The sequence below is a fragment of the Vespa velutina genome, chromosome 12 (genome assembly GCF_912470025.1).
Source record: "Vespa velutina chromosome 12, iVesVel2.1, whole genome shotgun sequence".
Lineage (NCBI taxonomy): Eukaryota > Metazoa > Arthropoda > Insecta > Hymenoptera > Vespidae > Vespa > Vespa velutina.
Window position 1 is genome coordinate 2,557,743 of NC_062199.1, and position 17,500 is coordinate 2,575,242.

The window sequence follows — 17,500 nt, forward strand, 5'->3', positions numbered from 1 at the left end:
CGTTTTACTCCTTTATGTTTTTTTTTTTATAATTAATTTCCTTTTCTTTCTTTAAATCTAGGAAATCGTGTCTGATCGAAGACTGTAATCAACGGAACATTTGTTGTTGACTTTTTGGCATTATTCTTTTCTCTCTTCCTTTTATTTATTTATTTATTTATTCCTTTTCTTCTTTTTTCTTTTTTTTTTCTTTTTTAATCTTTCTCATCATATCCCTTCAAATAAATTTTGAAGCACCGTATAATTGTCACACCTACAACGAGAGAACGTGCTAATTTGAATTCATATAAAAATCGCTACGCTCTTCCTCCCTTTTGGTTTCCTCCTCCTCCTCCTCCTCCTCCTCCTCCTTCTCCTCCTCCTCCTCTCCCTTTAAAAATATTTACAAACGAACGAGATAATTAAGTAAAACGCATTTTGTCTTTTTTCTTTTCTTCTTCATTTTTTTCTTTTTTTCTTTTTTTTTCTTTTTTTTTTTTGTAACAGAACAAACCTAAATCCTATCCAGATATCATTTTGAAATTCTTTTTTTGTCGCGTACGAAATTGTCTCTTCTTGTTTCTTTTTTTCTTTCTTCAATTTGTAATTCTTTTGTTGTCGTTTTTTTGTCTTCCAAGTTTTAGTTTTATTGTATCACTGTTCAGCGCATCGAGGAAGGATGAATAATCGTTTCGACGACGATATTTTATTTCTTTTGTTTTCTCTTTGTTTATTTTTGATTTTGTTTTTGTTTTATACTTAGAGCTGCACTCGATATGTTTCAGTTCGTTTATCAAACTTGTTCGTGTAAAAATAAGTTATATAAATGATCATTTAAAAAAAGAAAAAAAGAGAAAGAATTTGACGTGATTTCAGTTCCTTCAATTTTTACATTTGTGAATTTCAATGTTTTTCAATTTTTTTATATGACGTTTGTAAATATTTCTAAAATAACGTACGTTATTATAACCTCATATGTGTTCTCATTAATGAGAATCATCGTTTTACATTAGTCCAATTAGTAACAACAAGTATGGCTAATAATATTGATAATAATAATTAAATTAGAATATCATTCTTTACTCACTTTACACGTTCAAATTCGTACAAGTTAGACAAAAATATTTCTTTTAACATGAGGTAGAGATACAGTCAAAACAGCTCTATAGATAAATCTCGATGACATTGAAACTTCATCGCGATTGAAAAATTTTTTATTAATTTTTTTCTTCGTATATCTTCTTCTTCTTCATTTCTTTTATTTTTTTTCTGTTTCTTTTTTCTTTTTTTTTTCTTTTTTTTTTTTTTCTTTATTAATTACATTCGAACGACAATTTTTTAGATCATGAAAAAGTTATAGTCACATATTAATACATCGGAGGTTTTTAAAAACGATTTTTCATATCCTTCCTTGTGCAACTAATATTTCCGGCGTATTACTATGCACTTTCAAACGATTTATCGAACTAAATGGAAACATTCGCTCTAATGTAATACGATCATTATTGTGGCAATTCTTATTATATTATTTTTTTTCCTCTTTTTTTCTTATTATTTTTTTTTTTCTTTTTCTTTTTCTTTTTCCTTTTTTTTTTTTTTACGTTTAATCCTTGAAAATACCCACACATCAAACGCGTTCAAAGATTAACGTTCACGTTTTAATGTAAACCTACATAACATTTATTTCTTTTGTAGAATATTTATAAGAGAGGACAAAAGAAACAACAAAAAGAATATATAGAATAGAGAAATATATATGTATCTACATATGTATTTCCAATTATACACGTTCGATTATTTTATTTTTGTTTGTTCGTTTGTTGTTGTTGTTATTATTGATGTTGTTAATTGAGAGAAAAAAAAAATCATTTTATCGAATTCTCATCTCATGCCAATTCGTCCTTCGTTAAGTAGAGTCTCGATTTCGATCGATAATATCTCTTTCAATCTATGTATGTTAGCTCTCTCTCTCTCTATCTCTCTCTCTCTCTCTCTCTCTCTCTCTCTCTCTCCCTCTCTCCCTCTCTCTCTCTTTCTCTCGCTTCTCTTCCTCTTTGCAAGTATGTATTTTAAAGGCACGGGCCATATTTATTTATTTATTTAATTATTTATTTTATTTTATTTATTTATTTATTTAATTATCTTTCCTTTTTCATATTTGTAATCATCGACCAATACGTTGCCACATATCTCAGTATTCGTAGCATTATATATATATATATATACGTATATATATATATATTGCATACACTTACACACATATATATATATATACTTTTCCACGTTCACTGCTTCTGATGGTTAACAGCGACCATTCACAAAATCATTTTTATAATCTGAATATAGAGAAAGCTTGGCTGTTCTATTTATTCATATTTCTTATTATTTGATTTTTTTTTCTTTTTTTTTCTTTTTTATTCTCATGTCATGAATTATTTTTAAAACTAGTACCATCGAAACTATTTTCTTTATCGATTCTTTCTCGCGAAAACTATGAAAAATGTTACTCCTCCAGTCTATATTTTTAACTTGTAATTAATTAATCAATTAATTAATTAATTAATTGTACAAATAGAGACATTATATCATTATTATCATCGTCATCATTGGAGAATATAGAATTCTTATTTATAAGATATTTATTGCCGTTTAGGAAATCATCCCACTTTCGAAAATTTCAGCTTCACTTTTCGCGATGAACTATCGAAAATAAATTTAAAAAAGAGGAAAAGAAAAAAAAAAGAAAAAGAAAAAAAAATAGTATAAAAGAAAAGAAAAATAAATAAATAAATCAAACTAGAAAAATTGATGTAATTACAGATTTGCAATTTCTTTTTTTTCTACTATTTATACGTATTATGTTTCGAGTAAAGAAGTAAAGGACGATGCAGATAAGTTTTGTTTCTATTACGTTCTAATCGAAAACAATACGATCATGTTATAATATGGACTAATTATTATAGTTTGCAAAAGCAAATGTCAGCTAAAACAAGATTAAATAATAACGTCTATTGAAAATGTTTAGATTCGAAGAAGTTTAATCCTAATTTAATGATTGTTATAGAGGAATATAAGAATGGTCGTCCAACAGATAACAGCAAATCGTATAACCTAACAACTATGAAAGTATTCTTCCCGCATTAGAAAGTCGACGCTTCTTTTTTTTTTTTTGCATATTAGAGACAATTTTTCATTGTTTCTTCTCTCTCTCTCTCTCTCTCTCTCTCTCTCTCTCTCTCTCTCTCTCTCTCTCTCTCTCTCTCTCTCTCTCTCTCTCTCTACCGAGAAGCTACGTTGCAATCGACCGAAGAAATTTTTTCTTCAAAAATCATATCTTGTAATTCTCTGCATGATTCAATTTTTCCTTTCTTTGCTTCTTTTTTCTTTTTCTTAACATCATCGTACACCTTCCCTATCTCTCTTTCTTTTTTCTTTTTTTGTTATATTATAATAATAATATGTATGTATGTATGTATGTACGTATGTATGTATATAGCACATTTTCTTGTAGTTACACGGACTCATTGAAAATTTTATTTTCATTTGAAAGGCTCGGCAAAAAGTTTCCAAGTGATTTCAAACAAATCGATTGTACTCTTTCTCGAGACATTTCAACGTCTAATTTTTTCCTTTATTTCTTTCTCCTTTCAGATCGTTCGAACGAACTATTAGAAGTTTGTAATTTTATAATCTGATAAAAAAAAAAGAAAAAAAAAAAAAGAAAAGAAAAAGAAAACAGGGAAAAGAAAAGAATAAGGAAAAGATTAGCCTAAATGAATTTCGAAAAAGAATGTAAATTGAATTTTTTAAATTACCTAGAAACTTTTGACCAATCCAATTTGTATACGTATACTTATATATGTTGTCACAATGTCTGTTAATATTTAACGACGCATTTGGTGTACATTTTCGGGAAAATGTATTTGAGTACTTCATAATTACAGAGTGCACATAATATATGAATATATATATATATATACATATATATATATATATATATATATATATATATGCATCTGCTATATATACATATGTATATATTTTGCATAAGGTATGTGTATTTATAATTATACTCGTTCGTGACTTATCCTCTGAAGTTCATTTCTCAATGGACAGATGCAATCTTTTTTTTTTCTCTCTCTATACCGATATCCAAAATAATGGATAAATCACGTGAGAAAATCTCAGTGTGTTTATATACGTGTAGATATTAAAAACAATTTCTCTCTCTCTCTCTCTCTCTCTCTCTCTCTTTCTTTCTTTCTTTCATTCTTTCTTTTCTTTCTTCTATTCAAAAGATCTTCAATCGATCGTAACATTGCTATAAGTTAAAAACGTGGAATTTCATAATCAAACTGCGAGAAATCGAAATAGTTCCCGATCGATTAAAACATTTAATCAGGAAAATTCGCTGTACGGACGAAATTCTAAATCATTGTATAAGTTTAAAATACTGTACTATATTTAAGTATTAGAAGTCCTGTCACCTGAGTTCTCTCTCTCTCTCTCTCTTTCTCTCTGTCTCTTTTTATTTCTCTCTCTCTCTCTCTCTCTTTCTCTCTGTCTCTTTTTATTTCTCTCTATCTTTCTCTTTCTCTGTTTGTCCGTCTGTCCGTCCGTCCGTCCGTCCGTCTGTGTAGTTTTATTTACTTATAACGAAGGAACATTCCTCTAGACAAATATAAAGTTTACTGGCAGAATACTAAAAATGATAACTAGAACCAACTGGTGGCACCACCAAATTTGCCAGATAGACCACCGATACCCTTGCCAAACATACTGCCAACTTTGCCAACAACGTTAGAAGTTACGTTGCTAATATTCGCTACGTAATTCGCATCTTCTCCTCCCATCGTTTCCACGATCGTCACCTTTGTCTTTGGTCTTTCCACGTCTTCGTCGTTACCATTCTCGGAAAGTCCTCTGCGAGAATGTATTTTTTTTTTTTTGTTGATAAAAAAGAATTCGAGGAAAACAATTAAATTAAGAATGAATGATAAATTGCTTGTGAGCAGCCGATGGATTATGAAACGTGATCTAAATCATTGAAGATATTAAATGACATATTTTGTCTTTTTATATCTCCTCACATTTTTTAAAATTCTCGTAAGATTTGGAGTATGTATTTACTTTTTTTTTTCTTTTGCTCTCATCGTTGTATAAAAAAAAAAAAAAAATGACGTAGATCATTTTCATAATAATCGGCTTAAATGCATTAGCTGAATATTACATACTCTTCGTTCTGAGCGCTCATGGTTAAGGCACAAGTTGCTTCTTCCGTCTGCATCCTTTTGGATATAGTCTGATATGTCTTCGAGTTGAGCTTTTCCTCCATCACACCTTGAAGCTCAAAGTCCGAGTAGATCTTCTTGACGATGTGAGCGAGACAGGTACATTGATAAAGATGTAAACTATGATCGAGTCTCTCGGATAGCCACGTGCACAGCATTTGGATTTGTGCGGTGTACCATTGCTAAGAAAAAAAAGAATTTATATATATCATAAAAAAAGTAAGACATCTAGAGACATTGATGTCCATCTATAATTAATAATTTACCTCGAAGAAAGTCAAAATCCATAATTCGTCGAGTACTTTGCTACGAATCTGATCCATACAATTCCGTGTGAAATTAACGTAAGCTTGACCCATTTCCTTACCGCTTCCCGACACCTTCTACAAAATATCCCATAAAATATCTATGGCATTTTTGAAACTATCTACACTAAAGCCTTTTACGAATAAGAAAAAAAAAGGAAAAGAAAAAAAATTCATGCTACATCAATGCAATATTTGATTGACAAAAGAACAATGAACGACGTACCGTAAAGCTAAGGATAGAACCGATAAGAGATCCTTCATCGTAACGAGATAACTTGGACAATGTTGTTTCCAAAACTGTAACTAATTTATTAATCATTCCCTGATTCATTGCGGCTGAAGTTTTTTCTAATAGATCATCGATCTTTGAGTGATATTGATGCTGGAAAAAAGTAACAGAGAAAATAATAATAATAATAATAATAATAATAATAATAATAATAATAATAATAATAATAATAATAATAATAATAATAATAATAATAATAGAGAATTTAATAAAAGAATTTTAGATAAACATTTATAAATAAATCGATCGCATACCACGTCGACACCATCGACAGTGCAAAGTTTGAAACTCTGATTCTTTGCATCCAAAATAACATTCACCATAGCACACATTTCCGATGGTATTATATAATCGGTCGATGTAAACGTCACACCCTTTTTAAGCCATTGCTGAAAAGCCGTATCTGTCCTCTGTATGCACGATTCTATCATATCACAGGCCATAAGTTTCAATCGTTGCTCTAAATGTTGGCGAAATTCTTGATCTGGCCAATGTAAGCCACCGATAAACGATTGCAAAGCATCGAGCTTCCAGAAAAGATCTTCGGAGGTTGCACAACCGTTTCCTTTTATTTCCCAACGTTCTTTTTCGAATCCTTTGTGAATGGACTGGGCGATTGATGTTTCCATTAAATCAACGTATCGTACAACCAAAGGAGCAAACGTGTCACGCAAATGTTGATGAAACCTTCCATTTTTCAAGTTGTCTGAAAATTTTTTTTTAAATAAATCAAATAATGAGATTTATAATTATATAATATTCAATTGTATTTCAGTTTAACTCACCGTCTGTTCTAAGGTAATCATTCAAAATCTGGAACAGTGGGAAACTGTCCCAGGTATCAGGTGGTTGCTCAGCCAAGACCTTATCCATGTCGACAGCAAAAAGCGACCAAAAGATCTCGGCGTGCTCCACCATGAGATCGCTAAACCAGGCGAACGCCTGCGGTACAGTATAGTAGGAGCAGATCGTGAAAATATTGGACGTCACACATATACGGTGGGCACTTTTCTTCTAGCTCAGAGCAGTGGGATCGCTACCCTGAGCACAGAGTCCTCGAGGACCCAGAAGACACTACTTCTACTTTATGTGTACGTCGTGAGAATATATCGAGTGTTGTGAATGAATTTTATTCTTATGAAAAAAAGGAACATAAAATAAACAATAATTATTATTTTACTTCAGTTAAAAATTCCTCGCGATTATGATAATGAAAAAATGATCAACGCGTTTTGTCTTCTGAGGAGGCTGCGGACCCTTACCAAGTCCGTATTTGAAGCATGCTACCCTCTCTCTCGAGAACTCCGAAAATGGACACTCAGTTCTAGAAACCCAACTAATACCTCCGAATAATGCTCTTCATTTTGTTGGAGGAGATCGACGCACAATTCGGCAAGATGTATCAAATCCTCCAACTTTTTGCTAGGAGGCACGCAAACCTCGCCACTGAAATCGTCTTCGATTTTAGCCTCCGCCGATAGCTTTGTATAATTCACAAGAGCTGCCGTTTCTAAACATGATTTGATCAAGCCCTTAACTTCTTCTTGGGGAACTGGTGTTACGCTATCCTTCATTAAGACACGTTCCAAAAGAGATAGAGTAGACTTCAGAGCACCTTCTGGTCGTCCAAATGGAAAGCTATATCTGCACAATTCATACAATTTATTTGTTTATTTATTTTATTTATTTTATTTATTTTATTTATTTTTAAATATATTGTGTGGGTAAAATATTTTCAAAAATACGTCCAAATTATTATTATTACCTGAAATTTGTAATTTGTTTTTCAAGGATTTTCCTAAGTCTCTCTTTGACCTCCTGAAATTTATCTTTCTCTTCGTGAGTAATCGAACCAACACCATCCGTGGTGTTACCATAAACGTGAGTAGCACAAAAAGCAAAGCTGAAGTGTAGCAATGTTGGATCTATCATAAGTCCACGATCAACTCTGTCTAGAAGATCATGTAGGTAGCAGAGATGACGGAAGCAACCACGTACACCATATCTATAACAATTAATAAATACGGTAATCTAACGATTTTTCACTGATCATAATTTTTTAGATATAATTCCGTTATATTATTATTTCCTTTCAAAATAATATTTATATATAACATAGTAATATATATAATCATTACGCCTGGAGATATGCAATACTCGAAATGCTATCGTTAATGTTGCTTACCAGCGCCATCTATCAGTAACTTTTTTTATCCCTTACAGCAAACAACCATGTTCGTCATATATATATGACGGTGTTGCATATATCGAGGGGTAAAAAAGTTTCTTTTTTATTAATAGATGGCACTTGCAAACAACATTATCTGCAGTATCTGAAGAGTTGCATACTTTAAGGCATCACATTAATAAGATAAATAATTAATTTTTGCGCATACTCAGCATAGTTACGCTATAACACATCTTCTAATCATAATGAAATAATCACTAATTCTTTTTTACAGAGTAATGTTTTATGATATTAATAACATTACCTAGCACAATACTCATCGAGCACAAAAACTTGACCAGGAGAGAACCAACCCAAGGAGCAATAAGGATCGTTCAGTCTGTAGTCCAGGATTAAATTCTGTAGAAATTTGAAAAGTGCATGATGATCGAATTTACATGGATCTGCACTAATGTAGTCTTCCATTCCGTGTTTCTTAGCTCTGTCAGCATCTCCTTGAATCTTGCTAATCGTTGAATTCTTGTCTGCCACGGATACCGGTGGTGTTGGCTTATGCGACTGTCCTGTCGCTCTGTACATAGCCATTACCCATAAATGGCATTCGTTTTCGTCATCCGAGGCATAGACTATATTGTCACCTTCACGTACCGCGTTGAAAAAGTACCTGTCGAGTACATGTAATGCATGACCAGAGTTTTTTATTTTTTTTAAAGGACTAGCATCAACCTATCCACAGCACTCCATTTCTGAAATTGCATTGCTTTCAATGAAATCTTAAAAGAAACGTCTTATTTATCATAATCAATCTGTGCACTTGTTCGTGTGTTCGTTCTATCTATACACCCATCTATATATGTATATATATATACATTAAACTATCGGATCTACTACGAAGCACAACTTCTAGGTCGAATCGAGTCTTAAATTAGCCGAATCTCTTATGGAATTCGGAGAATTCTAAAATATCTGGATAATCTATGGAAAATCCAATAATTTGAATTACATTCGAATCCCAAACAGTTCGACGAGCGAGTCATGGCTTTTGAAACTCGAGTCGATCTAAAAGCGTTGACAAAATTCTTTGCCTTTACTTTATCTACAATTTTATTAATTGTAGAAAATAAAGAAAAAGAAAAAAGAAAAGAAGAAACAGCAAATTTTTTACTACAGTTGTAAAGAGTCATTGTGATCATGCCTAATAAAAGGATGTACAGATAGTATTCTAATTGTGAAGATATCAACAAAGTGCTCTTAATATGTTTATGCATCACTGATTGCCGTTGATCGTTGAGAAACTACATAAATTATACTAACAGCATGCCACTACGGCGTTAGGTATCTCCTTTTAAGTTTTTTTTTTTTCTTTTTTTTTTTTCTTTTTTTTTTCGGAAATTTACCTTCCGCCTTCTAAATCCATGCCGACCATGAGATTAGCGGAAATAGCTTCGATATAGTCCACGGTATAGCCATCGAGCTGCATCATTTCCGACGGCTCGCTTTTCTTTTCTTTATACGAGCACATCGCAAATGTGTACTGCGAGACTTGGACCAACACAAAATATCGCTTCTTCCATTTTTTCCATACAGACTTGCCCTGAGCGTAAAGATAACCACAATGTTTCATGTTCAATGGCTTATCCATTCGACAAGCTATCTTCATACGGAGATCTTGATCGGGATTATTCTTTGGTACCCTCATTCGATGCCATTCTGGTACCTTGCACGAAAGTGGAGTTGGCCTTAATACAACCTTTCCCAATTCCTTATCCTCCAAAGCCAATACTGCTGGATTTTCGGTGTAAAGTCTAACTTTCACTACGGGGAGAGGATGCATCGTGGTAAAATCGCCTTGAGTATCCCACCTAACAACATTAAAAGAAAAGAAAAAAAAAAGGAATAAAAAAAAAAAGATGTAAAAATCCTTTTCTTTTGTTCATCCATTTTCATGTCCTTCTTAAAATAATTTCAATAATAACATTTACTCACATTGGTTTGGACGCTTCAGCTTGATCAGTCTGTAACTTCTCGCTACCCTCCACTTGCATAGTGCAATAAACTATTTTATTGGGTGCTAGACTCTTTAGGCCTTTGACCTCCATAACAACTACTTCCAATTGGAAAGTCAGGCCGACGTCTATTTTTGACAGCTGGGGATCGGAATCAGCGGAGTCGCCCTCCAGTTTAGCGAGGGAACCCTGACCGCGGCAGCGGGAGCGCTCACCACGATAGTTGTAGCGCTTCAGCTTCTGCAGCCCGTATTTGCTGTCTATCGAACCCTTGGAGACCGGTAACGACTCCAAATTAGCCATTAGCAGGTTGATAGACGACTTGAGTTCCTCGATGTAGAGCGACTCCATCTCTTTCAGGAGGAACCTCGGCATGAGCTTGCGGTTCTATAGGAGAAGGATTGCTAGATGTTCTTCAGACTTACAGAAGAGGAATATAAACAAAGGAAATATAAAAAGAGACAAAGAGAAAAAGAAAGAGAGAGAGAGAGAGAGAAAGAGAGAGAGACAAAGAGAGAAAGAAAGAGATAGTAAAAGAGTAAGAGTAAGAGAAAGAAAAAGAAATAGAAAAACTTGTGTCCCAATGCAAGCCTTTTAATAGGATTAACTGGACGACATAAAAGCGAAAATAAAATAAAAGAAATAAAATACCTTCTCCATTTCGTTGACTTTTTGTATGCGACCGTCCAGCTCCCTCCTGATGGCGGCAGCCTGTTCATCGGCTGAGTCCAACAGGAGGGCGTTGAACAGAAGCTGATGTTCAAACTTCTTAATTCCAAGGATTTGCTGAAACATGTCGTACAACTGCTCCTTCGACAATATCAATTCCGAGTTCAAGGACTGTTGTTGCATCCTGGAAGGCCTTTTTGTGTCTTCATCACCTGTCCCCTTGATAATACAATCGAATTTGGCCAACCAGGACGTAAGCACAGTCTCTTTGCTCAGCCCATCGATTTCCGGGAGGCTTCGAACACGTTTTTCAATGTTCTTCTTAAATACCTCACGGAAGTCGAGTTGGGAACAAGCACCACTTTGTACCATTCGAACTACTCTGTCTGATTTTAGAAATACATCGAAGTAATTCTGTATAGCATTGCGGAAAGCCTCGTCGGCCATTATCTGCGTTTCACCTTTCAAGAATCCCTGAAAATCAAAACGTTTAATAAGATTTTTTAAAGGCCATACTCTTTTTTCATTTCTTTATTTTTCTTTTTCTTTTTTTTTTTTTTTTGTTGTCTCTGGTTTGTTTCATTAACCAAATTTAATTAGAAGGATCTCGTTAACCTATTAACCTAGTCCCTCAGTTAAATTCTCCTTTGAATAATAATGTTCTCCCTTGAATAATAACGTTCTCCATACATCATTAAAATTACTAAAGTGTTATTCTTGAGAAAAATTTTTACTAAATTATCTTACCAATTGGTAAAACGTGCTAAACACGGAGACCTCATTTTGTTTAATTGAATTTTCTAGTTCCAATGTCAATATAATAAAATGACATCGTCTATATGCGGAAATCCGTTCCCCGTGATGACATGAAAATTTATTGTCGATAATAACGAATTATATACATATGTATATTCGAGCAAATAGGAACTAATATGATTAGGGCCTCATCAGAGCAATTATTGACGACCATCGGCGCGACCGTAGATAATTTAAAGCAGAGTATCACATCGATTTATCAGAGAGTGTATAACGAAGGTGAAGGTTATACACGAATCAACTGTAAGACCCTGCGTGTAAGGCTTCTTGAAATTACCGTCTCCTTTAAAAGGTTTCTAACACATCTCGATATTATAAATTTAACACCTGTTAATTATATAGATATACATACGTATCTAACATTACGACATTAAAATTATAAAATTGTTTTTTAACTTTACAATTATTTTGTTGATTTCAACAACATATATATATATATATATATATATATATATATATATACATACAAACATTTCATTTAACTAAAAACGTATTCGTGTTTCAGATCAATTGACAAGAGATACCCGATTTACCTGAAAGCGAGAGCAGATTGTTTCGAGTTGTTGCTTCGTTACTTTCATTTGCCTACGTGTCATATCCATCGGTTGTTTCGCGTTGAATGGGTAAGCAATACATCGTGAAATAAAAACGTACAGTTGTATCCTGGTCTTTCGTTCTTCTTCTTCTCTTTCTTGTTTATCCTAAAAAACCGATCAAATTTATTCAAATAATATAAAACTATTACGAATGATTAAAACGTAACAACTTGCAATCGTTCGAATGAAACATGGAGAGAAAATAAAAAAGAAAAATAAATAAAAACTAAGTTATCAGCAAGTATTCAAAGTCAATAATAATATACTTGCATATTTATGTTAGAAACAATCAAGGATTATAACTGTAGATATTTCTTAGATTAAATGAAACATAAGAAAAAATAAAATAAAATAAGCATATAGCTTTGTCTGGTGGTTGATCAAAGTCAATGATAAGACAGATACCTGCAAATCCACTTCAGTTTTTTCACTGGCAACAGACGGCGAAGGACTGGTTGGTCTTTGAGAATAATTTGCAGCATCTTGAGCTGCGCTCATAGACGGTGACAAAGAATTTCTTGCACTTGTAATACTTGGTACGTCGAGAGCAGAGCCAGAATCTTGTGAGAGCGTGCCGGTAGTACGAGCTGGGCCATGAGTCCCAATACCACCGGCTGGACCGACGTGGTTCGAGCCACCAGGAGACGCGGTGATGCCCGATGCGAGCGAACCAACGCTCCCAGAAACTGTACCACTTCCAGGACCACCAGCAGGATGGTGGTGGGAACCGTGGGAGCTTCCGCTACCTCCACGGCCACCGCCGCCACCTCCATGGTGAGTACTCTGGTCCTCTTCACTCTCCTCCTCCGATGAACTTGGATCTATCATCTTTTATATATGTTAGGCCTTCTCCTAAGGCCCAAACGCTTCACCGAGCGGTCCTCGACCTCCCAATATGGAGGAGGTCCAGCCGCTTCACTTGATCACGGATCCGTCTTGCTGAACGAAATTATCCTAAATTCCTCTTCCTTTCACCTTATTCCTTCTTCTTTCTACAAATCATATTAATATTTTTATATCGTCAAATTGTTCAATATTCTTCCTTCCTGCTTCAATTAGATACGATTCATTTGTTAAAAAATCAAACAATTATCGCGTTTTATCAAGTTATACAATTTAATTCAGTTTTCCTTTAATAATTCTCTTGTCTCATGAATTTGTAAAAGAGGGCAAAGGAATGTTAACAAATTCACGTTGTTTATTTCATAGGAACAAGCTTAGAATCGTCTCGCTATATATTCGTCTTTTACTACTCAAAAGAACACGTCCTCCATCATCATCGTACACGACCATCCCACTCTTTTGAAAAGCTTTAAGGTTTCAAGGGGAACTGAACAGCTTTTGAACGACGCATATATATATATATATATATATATATATATATATATATATATATATATATATATACATCTCGACTGTAATATTTCACTCTCTTGGAAAGCTTTTTCAGATTGCACAGTGATACGAAGTAAGTGGAAATATCGATAATAAGTCAGACATGCCGAAGAAAAGATTTCTTCTTTCAAAAGAAAAAAAAACGAGAGAGAGAGAGAGAGAAAATAAAAAATAAATAAATAAAAAAGAATTAAAAAAAAAAAAACAAAAAAGGGAACTGATACATGTATGAATTAATATGAAATTTCTTCGTGATTTTCTAAAATGAAATCATTTCAACAACGATGGCACGTTTGTTAAATATGTCTGATAAGCATTTGGTATACCTTCAGTACTATAGAAATGAGCTCGTGTGAATACCACAACAAGACTACAAAACGATGAACGCGCATACGGGCGTGTTAATATCTAACCCAGAAATGCAAATGTTTCCGCCGCAACGTTGATACCGATTGTCATTCCAAGCACGGAAAGTGAATATACATAGAAGAATACATGCCTATGTGTATTTATATATATATGTGTATAAAGGTTCAAGCTATTATGTATTACTCATCATTTGTCACGTAAGCATTAGAAAAAAAAAAAAAAAAATAGAAAAAGAAAGAAAAAATACGATTACTCTTTTCTATTAGGATATGATATGTATCATCGTGTTCATTCGTATAAATTAATTTCTAAAATTTGCAAAATTTTAATTATTTATGTCTCAAATATTCAGATATATAATATATAAAATATAATCTAATATACAATCACCATATATTTATATACGATCTTCTAGAAAAATACTAAAAAGAAAAATATTAAAACTACATCATCAATTATGACATTATCGAATTAAAATAATTTCATTGATTAATCCATTGATTGAATGAAATCGTTAAAGAAAAGTAGATTGATATATTGCAAGATAGAGTTCAATTCATTAAATTAAAACGACTATGATAATGTTATAGACATACATACAATAATATATATATATATATATATATATATATATATATATATGGATTGTACATAAGTTAGATAACATCATTCAGAAAAGGGAAGAACGGTCGATCTAATTAAATCCAAAGACATACTTTCAGGCACACATCCTTTATCATAGTACATGTCTCGAAAATTTGAACATTATTTACACTCTATGTTCCCTAAGAGAGAGAAAGAGAGAGAGAGAGAGAGAGAGAGAGAACCCTCAAAGTAATCGTTTTAGTGCATTATTAATGCAAGACCGGCACATACAGAGTAAAGTTGCCTTTTACTTCCAATGTACAGAGCTTTGATCGAAATTTGTCTTCGTCTTTATTCGATCAGATCAGACTATGAACATTATATAACGCACGATTAAATATTATTATTTAAAATTTTTCCACATAATAACTATTTATATATAATACTACGACCATGATTCGTAATAAAAAAAAATTCTAATATAAAAGATATATATATATATATATAGAGAGAGAGAGAGAGATAGATAATTTTTCCAAAAATATACCGTGTATTCTATCGTTCAGAAAAATTATTCCAATATTGGCTTAATCAAATATATGCGAAATCTGTTTGATGTTTGATGTGTTATATATAGAAAAAAAAAAAAAAAGAAAATGTTACATATGTTACGTATAACGAGCATGACGGATAATTTATCAAATGGCAAAAAATACAAAAGAAATGCACGTGAACGGTGTTTGTTGGAACATCGATTTATGGAAAGTACGACGCAAAACTTAATTGTAATATTCTATGAACTTGCGCGCATAATTCTTACACAGTTTTGTGAGTATATACACACATGAATATTATGTTAAAGTAAATGAAAATTTGACTTCGTATTTGAATCAGATGTTAAGCATTACTTTTAATTAACATCGAACCAAATGAACGAAATAATCTTTCATGTTATATCGACAAATTTTTATACTTTTTTTTTTTTTTTTTTTTTTGTTATATAGATATAATCCTTATAGATTGAAACGAAGATAATCCGTTCGTTAAACAAACGATTCATCGATGACGCTTTTATAAGCTTTATTAACGTTTTTCTTTTTTATTTTAATTCTTTAAATAATACAAATCTCTCACATAAGTTTCGTTAAATCGATGAATAATAGATTTAAAGTGCACAGCGATTAGTATAATCAAATTCGTTGATTTATTTATTACGCAATATGCAAACATATTCGACAATTAAATAAACAAGAATTTATCTGATTCGATTCGTTCGAGAAACAATCGTGATTATATGATTACGTATCTTCATATTTTTATATAATAATTTAATGAATAATGAAAGAAAAAAAGAGGACAGCAATAAAAAAAAAAAATAGGAAGCTTGATAATAAATAAAAAGTTCTTTCAATGGTATATGAGATTGAAATTTTTTCGTGAAAAATTCAAGGAAAATTATTTTCCATTGAGTGAATGTATCTCTCTTTCTCTCTTACTTCTACTCTCCATGGACGATCTCGTAAATGTGAAAAATACATGTTCTTGTGAATGCAAAACTTTTGTGCTCGTATGTATGTATGTGTGTGTGTGAATGCAAGAGTGCATCCAACTGTAAGAGAAAAAGATTTGTCATCTGCATAGAATATTTATATATATATATATATATACTATGTAGACCATACACACACACACACACACATATATATATATACACGTGCGCGCAGAGCTTTATCTTTTTCTTACACAATGTAGAGGTACGAGAATGAAAAATTCCAGATCAACAAAAATAAGGATTCGGAAATCCCTGAATTCGCAGAATTCATCATAGATAAATTGATAAATATATCTAATCACTAAAAATGCAACAATACAGTTTTCAAAGGAATCTATTCATACATTTACTATCTTGCAATCTCTCTTACTAACATGGTACAAATATTTGTGTGTGTGTATAGTTTTTGTATGTGTGTGTGTGTAGTTTGTGTGGGTGAAAGTGTACGCACTTTACGTTACCTAATCAATGAATGATGTAGGAAGACTCATAAAGGTCATAGTAGAATGAGCTTATCTTCCTACTCGAACGTAAATGTGCGTAAAAACATGAGAAAACGTATACAGATTGAAACAAAGAAATTAATATAACATTTGTAAAAAGTCATTACTAACGCGCGAAGAAATATTTAATAATTTTTGAAATTTATATAAATATCAGAATTAATGAACAAATCAAAGTGAGAAAAATTGTACAATAATGTGAATCAATTAAAAAGAAAAGATATGTATTGATATATATGATTTTTATAATAACAAATTTATTCGAGTGAAATTTTAAAAGTTTGTTAAATTTCAAAGGACTTGCTCAGGACGAGTCTGATAAAATCTCAGTCGTATTTAAGCCCGGCCCAATTAATCTTTATGAATTTTTCATAGGACTCTCGACACGCGAAAACCGTCTAGACGACTTGATTTTGATTTAAATACAATAGTGAATTAAATAAGTCTTAAGTAATAATTCCAAGTTGACAATATTTTGTCATCTTGTTTTCAAGTTCATTTGTTAATTAATAATTTTTATTAATTATGAATAACATTTAATATTATATTTCTATTTGTTTTAATCTATTAACGGAATGAAAAATATCACGTTAATTTTATAAATTATTTAACAAATTAATATTGTACGATTTTCTATTCCAAACATGTATATTTATCTACATTCCTTTTAATATCTTTTTAATAATTATCATTATTATATTATCTTTCATCTATATATATATATATATTTTTTTTTATATAATTATTATCAATCATCTCTGAATTTTTACATTATTTTTATTCAATATAAACCACTTTAATAAAAATTTTCAGGTATGAGTTAACAATAAAGAGTAGTATAAACTACGCTTTAATTCTTTCCATTATATCTCTTCTAACTTTTGTTAGAAGCTTCTTTCTACGTACCGCATTACAAACCTGTTTAATATTAATGATTGCTGTCTGTGGTTGGAG

General features: G+C 32.0%; 1 protein-coding gene across 7 annotated transcripts in view; it reads right to left on the minus strand.

The window, feature by feature from the left end:
* Positions 1 to 3,153: 3,153 nt before the first annotated feature.
* The window catches only part of LOC124953446 (calcium-dependent secretion activator), a 17,660-nt gene continuing 3,313 nt past the window's right edge, over positions 3,154 to 17,500 (minus strand). For 3 of the 7 annotated variants that reach the window (XM_047504824.1, XM_047504822.1, XM_047504823.1), the window contains exons 3-16: positions 12,548 to 13,134; positions 12,080 to 12,247; positions 10,713 to 11,204; positions 10,042 to 10,448; positions 9,453 to 9,917; positions 8,360 to 8,719; positions 7,633 to 7,872; positions 7,208 to 7,511; positions 6,653 to 6,821; positions 6,122 to 6,573; positions 5,802 to 5,960; positions 5,537 to 5,653; positions 5,214 to 5,452; positions 3,154 to 4,902 (exon numbers count right to left, since the gene is read on the minus strand). In XM_047504824.1, the coding sequence (XP_047360780.1) occupies positions 4,695 to 4,902; positions 5,214 to 5,452; positions 5,537 to 5,653; positions 5,802 to 5,960; positions 6,122 to 6,573; positions 6,653 to 6,821; positions 7,208 to 7,511; positions 7,633 to 7,872; positions 8,360 to 8,719; positions 9,453 to 9,917; positions 10,042 to 10,448; positions 10,713 to 11,204; positions 12,080 to 12,247; positions 12,548 to 12,970 (4,203 nt within the window). In that variant the 5' untranslated portion in view covers positions 12,971 to 13,134 and the 3' untranslated portion in view covers positions 3,154 to 4,694. The remainder of the gene's footprint in view (positions 4,903 to 5,213; positions 5,453 to 5,536; positions 5,654 to 5,801; positions 5,961 to 6,121; positions 6,574 to 6,652; positions 6,822 to 7,207; positions 7,512 to 7,632; positions 7,873 to 8,359; positions 8,720 to 9,452; positions 9,918 to 10,041; positions 10,449 to 10,712; positions 11,205 to 12,079; positions 12,248 to 12,547; positions 13,135 to 17,500) is intronic. The other 4 variants (XM_047504828.1, XM_047504826.1, XM_047504827.1 and 1 more) reach the window with 4 other exon arrangements.